This window comes from Solanum pennellii, chromosome 2 (assembly GCF_001406875.1).
Source record: "Solanum pennellii chromosome 2, SPENNV200".
NCBI classification, from domain to species: domain Eukaryota; kingdom Viridiplantae; phylum Streptophyta; class Magnoliopsida; order Solanales; family Solanaceae; genus Solanum; species Solanum pennellii.
The window spans coordinates 48,186,609-48,199,652 of NC_028638.1; the positions used below are offsets into that span (position 1 = coordinate 48,186,609).

Sequence of the window (13,044 nt, forward strand, 5' to 3'; positions counted from 1 at the left end):
GAATATCATAACACATTAAAGATCACAAGAGTTCTACGAATACTCTTGAAATGTTCAAGTTTTTGATTTCTTACATCAGTCAAAAAACACTATATATATATATATATATATATGAGCATGTCAAAAAGGTCAAATCTATAACATATAATTCTATCATATACAATTGAATTACAAAAACTTTTGAATAGGCATATTACATTTTAAAACTTCTTTTTTCTGGTTAAAAAATCTATTTCCAGTTGCACTGAAACAATTAGAAGATCGATTATCTAACAGAAACATAAGGTTCTACTTCAGCATTAATTATTTGTTATCCAAAAATATGAATATTATGGTAATTAAAATTCTCATATCAATTATTATTTTTTAAGAAGCGTGCTAAAAGTGAAAGGAAAGAGTAATTCATGTAAAGTTGTTTTTTAGCTAATGAATAGACAGACAAATGAAATAGACGACCAGAATGACATAAAAAACAAAGGAGTACAAATGCATTAATCGATAGTCTCCCCACTTTTTATAGTACAATTAGTTTCACCGTTGATGATCATCTACTCCTCCTCTAGCTAGCTACTCACAAAAGGAACACAAATAGTTAACATGTTGATGGAAAGTGGTCCAGACCAGTGTCTTTTAGTTATTAACTTTGAATGAAAGTAAATAGCTAGGGACTTAGACAACAGCTTCATTACATATTCCTAGCTGTTTGGCCTAATATTGTACCTACGTATCTGGACCCCTTACGATATATGGATCTGCAATTCACAGTTAAAGATCGTGAAATTAATACTTGAGCTGAGTCATACTATAGAAAAAAAAACCTTGTAAGAAATTAAATCAAAAGATAAGAGCCAAATGTAAAATCAAACTTTGCAAGTGCTCTTTAATTTACTGGTTTACTGGTATGGATCATTCAAAATAATTGCCCAGCCTTTAAAGGACTACAGAAGCCTATTCAAAATCTAACAAACAAACCTTGAGAAACCACGAGTAACAAGACAAACGAGAAATATACCATAAGACACAAACTTAATGTGGTTTGGGAGATGAACAATCCACTATATAATATAATAATAGAAAATATACAAAGAAATACAAAGAGATTCACACAAGTAATAACAAAAATCTCCAAGTCAGAAGAACTACATTTTGAATACTACTATGTTAGAAGAAAGAAATTTCCATTTATATAGTCCTAAACTTTTTCCTTAAAAAAATGACTAGCCAAATATGGAGAATCTACTTAAGAAATTAGGGCAAATACCCAACACAAAGCCTGTATGGACGGCCAATAGATGGATAAGACGGCCCATCCATTTACTAATGCTAAGATAGGGAGAAAGCATCCATCCCAAACAAATAATTCAAATCTCTAGTTAAATTCTTTTATATTCAAGTTAGAATTCATCAAACACAGAAATTGAACTATTACGCGAAGCAAAAATCCCTTCTTTTTTGGTATGCAGATACACTTGAAATGGATTAAAGTTTTGAGGTAAATCACATCATAATGAAGGAGGAGAAGTCCTGCCAATGGGACTATATATTAGCAAAAGCTTTGAAAATCGGGACAAAAGTTAAACATCATTCCACACACTAGTTGTGCAAATACTCCTAAGTAACAGATGAAGAGAACACAGGATAAACCAGGAAAGTTTTATCCACATACTAATGCTGATAACTGACATTTCGGACTCTGCTATCAAAATATACTTCAAAGCTTAAAGTTTTAGGAAGCTGAACCACATATCAGATAGCACGTTTTTGTATCACATTTCACAAGCATAGAGTGACTTGAATAAACTGCCACAAAGCTTGCCTAATCAACTGGAAGCACCAGATCTTTCAATTTAACAATTTCTTAGAATACTCTTGTTGAGAATATTAGCAAGACAGTGACACTATCGTCATGAATCCAGACCCTTCTTTAACCCAAGTTCAAAATATGAGGGAAGCCAAAGATAACCAAAATAACAAATGTGATATTACTTGAGTTGATTTAATACCATGGAACTTAGTTTTACATCAAAATTTCCACTTAAATTTACAAAAGCATATCTAACAGCTCAATATTTTCTTGTAATATGATTAATGTAACAAAAGAAAAGACATGCAAACCAAATAAGCATCTTGTCTGGGGCTGAGTTCATGTTGAATAAAATGGAACCACCAGACACAAGTTCCACAAATTACAAGACTCTTTTCTGAATCCTCGTCAATCAGCACTTCGACCAAATTAAGCATCATATGTAGTATAAACTTTGTAGGAAAAAAACAAGAATTCAGCCACATATGTACAAACATATCACCTGAAATAAGCAATTAAGTTCCAGCAGAGGGCAGTGCCGCCATGAAAGAATTGTATGATGATTCAAGATCGAAATGGAGTTGACGGGCCTGCTGTTCTGTCAACTCATCTGCAGCTCCCATTTTTGACAGCCTTGAGAGCCACTCTCTCATCTTTGTCTTCCCCTCAAAATCAGATGGAAGTATTAAAAGTTTATTAAGGGAAGATGATAGGTCTGACAAAAGGGGATGGACCTGGTCTACAGCAATCATATTCAGCTTCAAAGAGTCCATCGCAGTGATGAAGTTCTGCACACACTCAGCCACAACAGAAGCTGAGGATGCAGATGATGTAGCAGCGGCGGCACGGTGCTCCACAGTGGCAGGCACCCCAGAGGTCACAAGCCGGTTTAAGGCAGCAGGGCAATCCATTTTGTAGGTATCATGAAATCGCTCAATGCTAGGTACGGTATCTTTCAACGTGGAAGATAAAGTTTTGAAATGAGCAATCAACTTCTGGCATTCCGCTTCATATTCAGCTGGTGAAATGATGTCACGAACATAAGCCTTCTCGAGCTTTTCGGTTGCCTTTATTATAGCAAAGAGCTCTGCAAAGTTTTCGTACATTTCTCTTTCCCGCTTATCATTCCATAGTTTAACCTCCATGGGAGTTGGCAACAATATTTTGACCTTTGTCAAAAAGGTTGGAGAAGAGGATGGGACACGCGCAAAGATGCTAGTCTTTGTCACTGCAAGAACATTATGCCCTACTGTTACAATATGCCAATCTACAACTAACAAATCTTTTAATTACAGTGATCAGACTTGTAGGCGCTAACCTCCATACAGATATTTGGAAATAGAATTTTACCAATTGGATCTAGTGTAGATTCATTTAATTGAAAAGTGCACAAAAGTTCAAACTTCAAAGAACAGCACATATAGAATTTCCCTCAGATATGATAGCTTAAAATAAATTTGTCAGTCTACTAAACTAAATGAACAAAAGATCACCATTGTGAGGTGAAAAGGACCAGTTCAATAGACATCCTAGACAAATTTATTTGGGATCCTAGGATTCCGAATAATGACAAATACGGTTACCATCCCAGAAATGGGTGACAGACAATACGTCCCCAGTAATAGATATTATATTTCTCTCCGATAGTTTCTAGTCCCAAAGTTCCCTCAAGAGGTCAAGTTTGATTAACATGCAGAAAGCATCTCAAGTGAAAATACAGGAGTAAAAACCACATGGAATTATCTCTGTTTATGAGAAGAGGAAGACAGAAAGGAGGTTGAAACCAGGAAAAAAAATGAGAAATAAACAAAGAAAGAAGAATTAGAGAGGAAGACAGAAAAATAAGTCTTCATCAAAAATAAGATTGGAGAGTTAGCGAGAAATGAAAGATGGAGAAGGGGGGCGAAAGAAGGGAATGAGTAGAGAAAAATTGCTGTGTCAGATTATTTATTTTTTATAATTTCATCCCAGGCTATCTGGGGTGTATACATCAGTAGACAAATACAAGAAGGGGGGCTGGGCCTTACCTCCGAATACAACACAAGGTTTAAGAGTATTAAGTCCTTCACAAACAGAGTGAAAGGAGGCCAACGTAACATAGACAGTCCAACCTCGTGAAAAGGCATACATATACAAGTAACTAACAAAAAAATTCCCCCTGTCATGTTTGAGCCTTATATCAAATTCATTTCAGCCAAACAAAATAAAACTGCCTTATATATCGTAGGGAGTCCTGAAAAGGTCAAATCTTCTGAGACAATTGAAACTCTATCTCTGATTGAAGATAAAGACCTTTCTCCAACTAATATTCATCTTTTAGCTGTGAGATTATGCTTAGCCATTTTTTAGATTAGTGTTTACCCTTTACCATTGTGTTCTCTTAATTGGTTAGATTTAAGTCTGGTCTACTGACATTATAATTATCTTCTTATTAGACTTCAGAGATAAGTTTTAAATGCATTGGGAATTCCAACTTATCAAAAGTTCATCAGACAACAAACAACAACATACCCAGTGTAATCTCACAAGTGAGATCTGGGAAGTACAAAACACAATAAATATAACCTTTTCTTACTATGTTTGAATTGAATTAATCTAGCTCTGTTCCTGTATTTCATTCTTATTTTTCTCTTCTCTCTCTCTCTGATTCCTTCTTCTGTCCTCACTTCTACCCCTTTACTTTCTCCCTTCTCCTGTTTTGGTACATCCTCACTTCTTACCCTAATGTTACACTGTCAACAGATAGAACAATCCTATAAATCAGTTCCAGAGAGAAGGAAAACTAATAGAAATTTTGAAATAAATCAAACAATGTAGTAAAATGGTGGAAAACCTAACCACAAGCAAATACATCTGATGTCACGAACCAAATGCAAGTAAAAAAAAAAGCACATGTAAGGAGATATGGATAAATGTAGTTATACAAATAAGATCAACTTAATGCACACCTTACTCACTACTTGGGGCCAGCTACATGAGTCTACTTCTCTATTCAGCTTTATTTTCTCCTCTTTTCCTCCATTTTTTCCATGAGTATGGGTAAAACATAAGAACACCTTGATCAATTTGTACCTTCTACATCTCTTCATCAATCTTTCAGCATTACATTATTACTTTATTCATTTTGTCTTATCAATTCCACATATCCATCTTTAACATTAGCATTTCAACAAAATACATATTTCATATGCTTGTTGCATCTGGTTCTGCTTAAATTTCTTCAAGGAAAAAATACATTACCCAAGCTAATAGTCCTCCAAATGGGATATGCAACAATAAAAATCTGAGCTTCCGATTTAAAAAAAGAGCAGTAAGCCGTAAGGATAAGTAAGACAATCCATCAAAAGCTATGTCGTTCAGACTCTTCAACGGCACCCATATCTTATCCTTCAAAAAAGCACTATTTTTGAAGGATCCAACACGTACCCATTGACATTTTGTAGAGTCCGAGCAACATAGTTCAAAAGCAATCTGAGCATACAAAATAAAGCCCCTTCTTACACAGATCATATTATTATTACTAATTAAATACTAAAATCCTCCATAAACATGATGCAGAGATAGAGCTGGAAATCTCTGGTTAGAACAAACATGCTTAAAGATACGGATCTAGCCGTTAGCTGCGGATTCAATCGCATTCTTGTTTGTATGTATTGGATCATTAAAAATTACATAAAATTACCCTAATATTAACCACATGGAAAGATATATCTCAAGAAATTGAAGAAACAAATAATAAAGTTTGGTAAGTAAATACATAGATAGAGAGATAAAAAGAGTAAGGAGAAAAGACTTACGGTAAAAGAAGGAGGTGAAAGACGGGACTTTGAATAATGGGAAGAGTGTTGCAGGTAATCAAGAATAAGAGAGAGAAAGGGGTATTGTCTCTGTACTCTTTTGCTTGCGACATACACAGGTTGCGTGTACACTTTTATTTTTTTCATACATCTCCATATATTATATACTAGTAATTTTTTTAAATAATCAGTAATCCATATTTGAGAAATTATCTAGAATATCACTTATGTTTGTTTTAGGGTTATAATATCATTCAATTTTATTTATTTTTTCCAAATTATATTTGATATAGAAAATACATTATCTCTCTCCTATTAAGATGTCATGTCACATATTTAAAAAAAAGTGATATGACACCCTAGTAGGAGAAAAATAATATACTTTTTTGTATCAATTATATTTTTGAGGAAAATAAACAAAGTTGGTGATATTATAATCCTAAAACAAACATAAGTAATATTCCTAGATAATTTTCCTAACATGGGTTAGGGAAATTACTCTATTATATCCAAAATCGACTAATTACTTGTTCACTTTTAAATTATAAATCTATTAAGAAAATAATTATTGACATAATAAATTTATTATTTTATTCAATGAAGTGAAATTAAAAATTTAAGATTTTTTTAAAAAAAATATCTTTTAAGTAATTAATTGAGGTTAAAATAGGTTAAAAAGAATTGTTATTTCTTAATTTATCAAAAAAGACAAGTTATTAAGGATGATTATAAAAAAAAAAGAACAAGTAATTCGAGACGTAAAATACTTCTTTTTCTTTTCTTTTTTTATTTATAATTATTCATAAACTTTTAAGTTTGTATTAGGAGATGCTATATGAAATTATAAATTTAAATTAGCATTTAAAATTGGACAAATTTTATATATAGCAAATAAAAAATGTATAGTTAGACACCATTTGCCTTTTATACAATACAATTTTTTAAAAAAATAAAAGAAAAATAGGCGGTATAATCTGGTAGATATATAAGGAAAAGGATTCCATAATTCACGCGATTTCAGTTTCAGTTTCATTCCGTCTTTTTCTACTTCACTCGAAATAGCTCCATTGAAGACAATTTAAAAAAATCGATCAAGCTATTGAAGATATTAATCAAACAAGAGAGATAAATTTATTTTCAGAGATAAAAATAGGAGGTAATTTCATGACGAAAACATACTCTAATTTTGATTTTGTTTTTGTCGACAATGGAGTTTAAAATTCAAATTTCGTTTTTCACTTTCATCAATTCAGTTCAATGTATATTGAGATGTGTATATTTGTCCCTAATTGATTTGAATAGTTAATTTGAAATCTAGAAAAAATTGTGATAAATTTGTTGATAATTTTGAATTTCTGATATGAGAGTCGCTGATTTCTGTATGAGACTGTTGTTTGTTTGTCCGAATCTATTATATATATATATATATATATATATATATATATATATATATATAGTATGAAACTGTTGTCTGTTTATACGAATTTGTCAATTATATACATATACGTATTTAGTGTTTCTGGTGAATTGTATAGTTGTATAAAGCTATTGTGTATTTGTGTGTATAAGTTATAGAGAATTTTGAATAATTTAAAAATGTGTATAAGTTAAAAACTTAAGTTGCAATAATATATATAAATATATTTTCTGTTTGTTGCTGCAATTCTTAAGCTTACAAATGTATATGTATATAATTTAATTTTTTATTCATAAATTCTGAAAATGACTTCATTGGCTAGTAAAACATATATTAGAATACATACAGAAAAACAATTACTAAGATATATTATACATTTATACAACCTAAACTGTATAAGGAGGCCTTATAAAGGATCAATCAACACATACACAAAAACAAATAGTAAGATAATTTACATTTATACAACCAGAATTATATAAGCACAAAATCAGATACTAAGATAAATTATACACTTATACACACAATTGTATAAGGAGGCAGTAAAGTGGGCAGTATAATATATGAATAGAAAGCAGATAGTAAGATATATTATACATTTATAAAAGCACAATTATATAAGCATAGAAACATATAAAATAATTTATTATACATTTATACAAACACAATTGTATAATGCATGAATCAACAGAAACACAAAAACATATACATAAAGATAGATTATAAATTTATGCAATGACAGTATAAGACATGAATCAAATACAAAACATATAATATAAAATCTAAACATGTACATGGACAATGATTATACAGATAACTTATGATGCTCGATTGACCCAGAACCAACAACTTCATTTTTATTATTATGAACGGTAAAAACATTATATTATGTTTCCTTTTCTTACTTGACCCAGCAACAACGTCAAAAGGATTTTTCACACCTCCATCCACAGATCTACTTGGGTCATTATTGAGTTTGGATATGATCTCTTGCATTGTATTAGAATTAGATAATGAACCTGAAATCTCCCCAAAATCCTGAGTTAGACCCCAGAAAAACGATGGGTGTTCAACATTATTTTCGACATGCAATAGTATATCTCTTATGAATCTCTTCGATGGAGATTGGGCATCCATTGTTTGAACCAAAAATCTGAAGGGATTAAGAAGTGAAGTGAAAAAGTATTTTAAGAAATTCAAAAATATTAACAAAAATTGATAATGTGAGATGAATTTTAGGCGGTACCTTGAAATTTATAAATAATTTTGAAAAACAGCAAAGACGTGCATGCTAGAGAAGTTGGATATTTGAAATTGAAATTGTGGAGAATAATGGGGAGAAACTGAAGGAAAGAAGAAAGATTGTATAATATACAGGAGAAAGAGAAAAAAGAGGATTTTCTTTTGGGAAAATTTTTTTATACAATTCGGTGGGCCTGATATAGCAAACTGACCGATATTTTGCCTTTTAAAGGGAATAACTGAAAGGGGAGCTATTTCATTTAATTACCTTCCTTAGTTTGTCATTCTCCACGATTATCCCTTTAAAATTATATCAAATATCCATTAAAAAGAAGATAAAGGGAAGGGGCTGATAGCCTCTAAAATTAAAGTGTGTAAATTAATTTTGTAGTTAACTATAAGGTGTAATTTATGTCATTTTAAAAAATCAAAAGTTCAAATTTGTAATTAGATTTGTAAAAAAAAAATTTTACTTCTCAAATACTTAATACTTCCTATATTTTAATTTAAGGAGAAACTTTTAAAATTTAGAAGTACTTTTAACTTATGTTTATTTTGAGTGAGAAGCTTCTCTAGCTAATTAAATACATTATAAAATGTCTAAGACAACAAATTTTAAAAAAATAAAATTAATATTCTTTTATAAACAACATAGAAAGGATTGAAATAAAGAGGAATAATAAAATTTGCTCAGGAGATGTTATTCAAAGTTTGGTACTCAATAATTTCATTGTTGAAAATATACCAAATGACATACAAATTAGGCACAAAATACCACAGTCCACTAGTGCGTCGCAAAGTCAACTTTTGGAGATGGCAAATGAAGTTGTCCACTAGTTAGTTAATCACAATTTGGCACAAAATATTTACTCTAATTTAATTTATTTATACGATATTATTTGATTATTTTTAAAAAAATAATAGTATAAACATGTTCGGAGAAAAATTCTCCGTACATAAAATGATCTAAATAACTACGTTGTAGATACTATTATCTATATTATTTGATAAGATATAAAAAGAATTAAGATTTATAATTTGTAATGTAAAATAATTATTTTATTTCACTAATAATAAAGATAAAATATATAATTAAGTTTTTTTGTCTGTGTGATATAAATGGACAAGAAATGCAACTTTATACCTAACTAAACCCAAAGGCAAGTGATTACTTGCTTGTTTCCACCTAATTGGGTGAACTCGCAACTTCACCAATCAATTATTAGCATTTTTTATTCGACTTTTTAATTTTTACATGCTTGGACAATATATGTCGTTAGGTTGGTGAAATGTGATAGAAAAAATACTTTATAAATTGAGATAAAATAATTAAAAAATATTTTATAAATTGAGATAAAATAATTTTATGATAAAATAAGTACTTACTATGATATGCAGAACAAAATAGTTCATAAAATATCAGAATTATTATTCTTATCTTTTTAATTAAACGATTGATTAGTATTTGACTGGTTGAGAACCCTATAATTATCAGCTATTTCATTTCATGTCATAATCATTTTACTTATAAAATTCGATATAATCATTAAGCCAAATAAATTATCAATTTAATTGTGAAAAAATTGTTGCAAAAAGTATATTTTTCTTTTATTAGAAGTTTAAGTCTTTTAGATTTAACCTCTAAAAATAATAATCCAATATTTTATTTTGATGCGAATTTAAATCAATCGAGCATAACTTGAATATTGAATATAATGATAATAATAATAATAATAATAATAGTAATAATTCTTGAAGAAGAAAGGAAAAGAAATTAGAAAACGACCTTTCATTCGGTAGATATAATTATATCCATATCTTTTTTTCCTATCTAATCCTCACATGGACTTTTGTGACTTTTTCTGTATCACACTATTATTTTTCTTTCTTAATTGCCCATATTCTTTTCTTAAAATGTTATTCATTTATACTTGATCAATAATAATGACAAAACAAAAAAATCATCCAAGATTCTCGCCTGAGGAACCCACATAAAGTAATCGAATATAAATATTACAATAACACCACATTAAAGAACTAATACAAAAGTTTTGAAAAGTATAAGCGATTGTCGATATATCTCATGAATTAATTTCGTATTTAAGTTTTGTTTATGAATATTTTAATAGAGAAACACCTGAATGAACCTTATCCAATGTAAATTCGACTTGAAAAAAAATGAAGACAATTGCAACACACAAAAAGAATGGCCCTTTTTCTCAGCTTATAAAAATCTCATTATCTTGATTGATTAATGACTCAGATGTGACAAAGCAGAAGATTGTAAACTGATAGACATGCATGGACAATTGACCTACTAATTATATTTGTGTCCATTGTATGATTAGTCACCAATGCTATATAATTCAAAAGCAAGTCTTCCAACACAAAGCTTGACAAACCATACAGAGCGAGTATTATTTTTTGAGTCAATTCCCTAAATGGTCACCCAAGTTAAGAGAATTGCCTTGAAATATCATTTATGTTTCATTTAGGATCAAAATATCATTCAACTATCACTAGTTTCCTCCAAATATACTTGGCACTTTAAAATAATCACTCTCTCCCAGTTGGCATGACATGTCATTAAAGTCATTTTTAATAATAGACTAATTTAATTCATTGAACCTATTTTACTAAATTAATGATCATATTATTTTACTTTATTTTAATCTATTAAGAATAAATTTTCATACTTAAAATCTTTTATCAAAATTAAACTTTTTGTTTTTATGTTATGAAGAATACATTTTAAAAATGTACTATAATTTTATTAATTTTGAATACTTATAAACACATCATTCAAAAAAATATTTACATACATATCACTCATAAACGCTAATTTACATCAATTAATCATAAGTTGTATAATAAATCAATAATATCAAGGGTCAATTAATTATTACAATAATATTAATTGTATATTTTGCAATTCATGCTTCCGATATTTTCTTTTTGAAAAAAAAAAGAAGAAGAAGTGAATAATATTATATTTTTTATCCACTAGAAATACTAAATACCTCAAAAGTCTCCTTAAATTCTAGTTGATAAGCCCTGACATTAAATAATCATTTTAAAAAAAAAAAATAGACCTATTTAATTCATCAAACTTATGTCTCTACAAAATAAATATATAAATTACATGAGAATTTATGAAGATTATAAGAAGTAATTTAAAAAGTCTAGTAACTTTATATATTGTCACCAAACAAAATTCAATGAAAAATCATTGTGTGCAATTATTACCTAATAATTTAAAATTTTCTAACTAAATTATTTAAAAATTTTAAACAATTTTTTAATAAAAGTATTTAGATAAATTTGTAAAGTTGACAAAAAAACTGGTAAGAAAAAGAAAATTATAATTTAATTTTTTTTAATTTTGGTTTTATTTTTCTTCTTTTATTTTATATTATATTATATTATATTATAACTTTTCATACGATTAAACATCAATAAATAAACTAATAATTAATTGAATTTACTAATTTAATTCGATAGTATACATATTATATGAGATTAATATACTAATAAATAAAGATAAAAAATTTATTTTCTATAAATATTATTTTCTTACTATTTTCTTTTAAAAATAGATATTATAAGTATATATGGATTTCAAAGCACCCAAATAATTATTTTTTAATAATTAATCGATCTTTAATATTATTGATTTATTATACAATTTATGATTAATTAAAGTAAATTAGCATTCATGAGTGATTTGTATATCAATATTTTTTGAATGGATGCATTTATTAGTATTTAAAATTGATGAGATTATAGTACGTTTTAAGAACGCATTTTGCATAATATAAAAAAATAAAAAGTTTAATTATGAGAAAAGATTTTAAGTATAAAAATTTATTCTTAATAAATTAATTAAAAAAATTAAAAACAATATGATCATCATTTTAGTTAAATGAGTTTAATGAACTGAATTAGTCTATTATTAAAAAAAGACTTTAATGACACGTCATGCCAACTAGGAGAGAGTAATGTTTTTGAATTGTCAAGTATATTTGAAGGAAAACAGTGATAGTTGGATAATATTTTGATCCTTAATGAAATATAAATGATATTTTAAGGCAATTTCTTTAACTTGAATGACTATTTGGAAAATTGACTCTTATTTTTTAGATTTGAACATTATAAAAAAGAGTTATTCCTTGAATTTCTATAGTATAATTTTCAAATTAAAATGGAATAAAGAGAGTAATAGTAGAAAGAAGAGAGAAGATTTATTTTTAATGATATTCAAAGATGAAATACAGGTTGAATTTCATGTAATAGATTTTCACTATAATAAACAAATATAATGTTTTAGATTAATTATTTTTAATAAACACGTAAACAAATATAATATTTTAAATTAATTATTTTTAATAAACACGTGACAAGTAAAATAGACAGAGGAGGTCCCAGTTTGTACGCGAGTATTTGAATTTTGAAGCAAAAAAAAGTTATTCGCTTCTATCCTAAGAAAGTAACCCATATAAATTAGGCATAATACATAAATATGTCTTCTAACTCGGCTTCGAATCAGATTTATGCACTTCAATTTTGAGTAGACACTTAAATTTGTATAAAGTTTGAACAAACAGACTCACATGTTCTACATGTCATTTTTTGTCCTACATGATATCCTACGTGTATTGTGTCATATATGACTCATGTGTTAATTTACTAAAAAGTTGGATAGATAAAGTTAGGGAAACTTACATAAATGTGCTATAATAATAAAATATTTACCATTTATAGCAACAATATTTTTTTTCACTTGA

General features: G+C 28.4%; 1 protein-coding gene across 4 annotated transcripts; it reads right to left on the reverse strand.

Annotated features, from left to right (window-relative positions):
- Positions 1-461: 461 nt before the first annotated feature.
- On the reverse strand, positions 462-5,734 carry LOC107010942 (vacuolar protein sorting-associated protein 28 homolog 2). 4 transcript variants are annotated; one of them, XM_015210204.1, is made up of 4 exons: positions 5,602-5,722; positions 4,380-4,536; positions 2,307-3,032; positions 462-752 (listed from the first exon to the last, which is right to left on the reverse strand). In XM_015210204.1, the coding sequence occupies exons 2-3, from the start codon at positions 4,420-4,422 to the stop codon at positions 2,320-2,322; spliced, it is 756 nt and encodes a 251-aa protein (XP_015065690.1). In that variant the 5' UTR covers positions 4,423-4,536; positions 5,602-5,722; the 3' UTR covers positions 462-752; positions 2,307-2,319. The 4 variants fall into 4 exon arrangements, with proteins under 4 accessions (XP_015065690.1, XP_015065689.1, XP_027770430.1 ...); XM_015210203.1 differs by lacking the exon at positions 462-752 and having other exon boundaries at positions 1,960-3,032; XM_027914629.1 differs by lacking the exons at positions 462-752; positions 4,380-4,536 and adding an exon at positions 4,753-5,087 and having other exon boundaries at positions 1,960-3,032.
- Between the last annotated feature and the right edge of the window lie 7,310 nt (positions 5,735-13,044).

What these genes read in the sequence shown, in the direction of transcription:
- LOC107010942 (XM_015210204.1), bottom strand. Translation starts at nt 4,422, where the DNA reads ATGAAATACAGGAACAGAGCTAGATTAATTCAATTCAAACATA. An exon ending in ATTAATTCAATTCAAACATA is followed by an intron (nt 3,033 to 4,379) that starts GTAAGAAAAGGT and finishes ATGTTCTTGCAG; the next exon opens with TGACAAAGACTAGCATCTTT.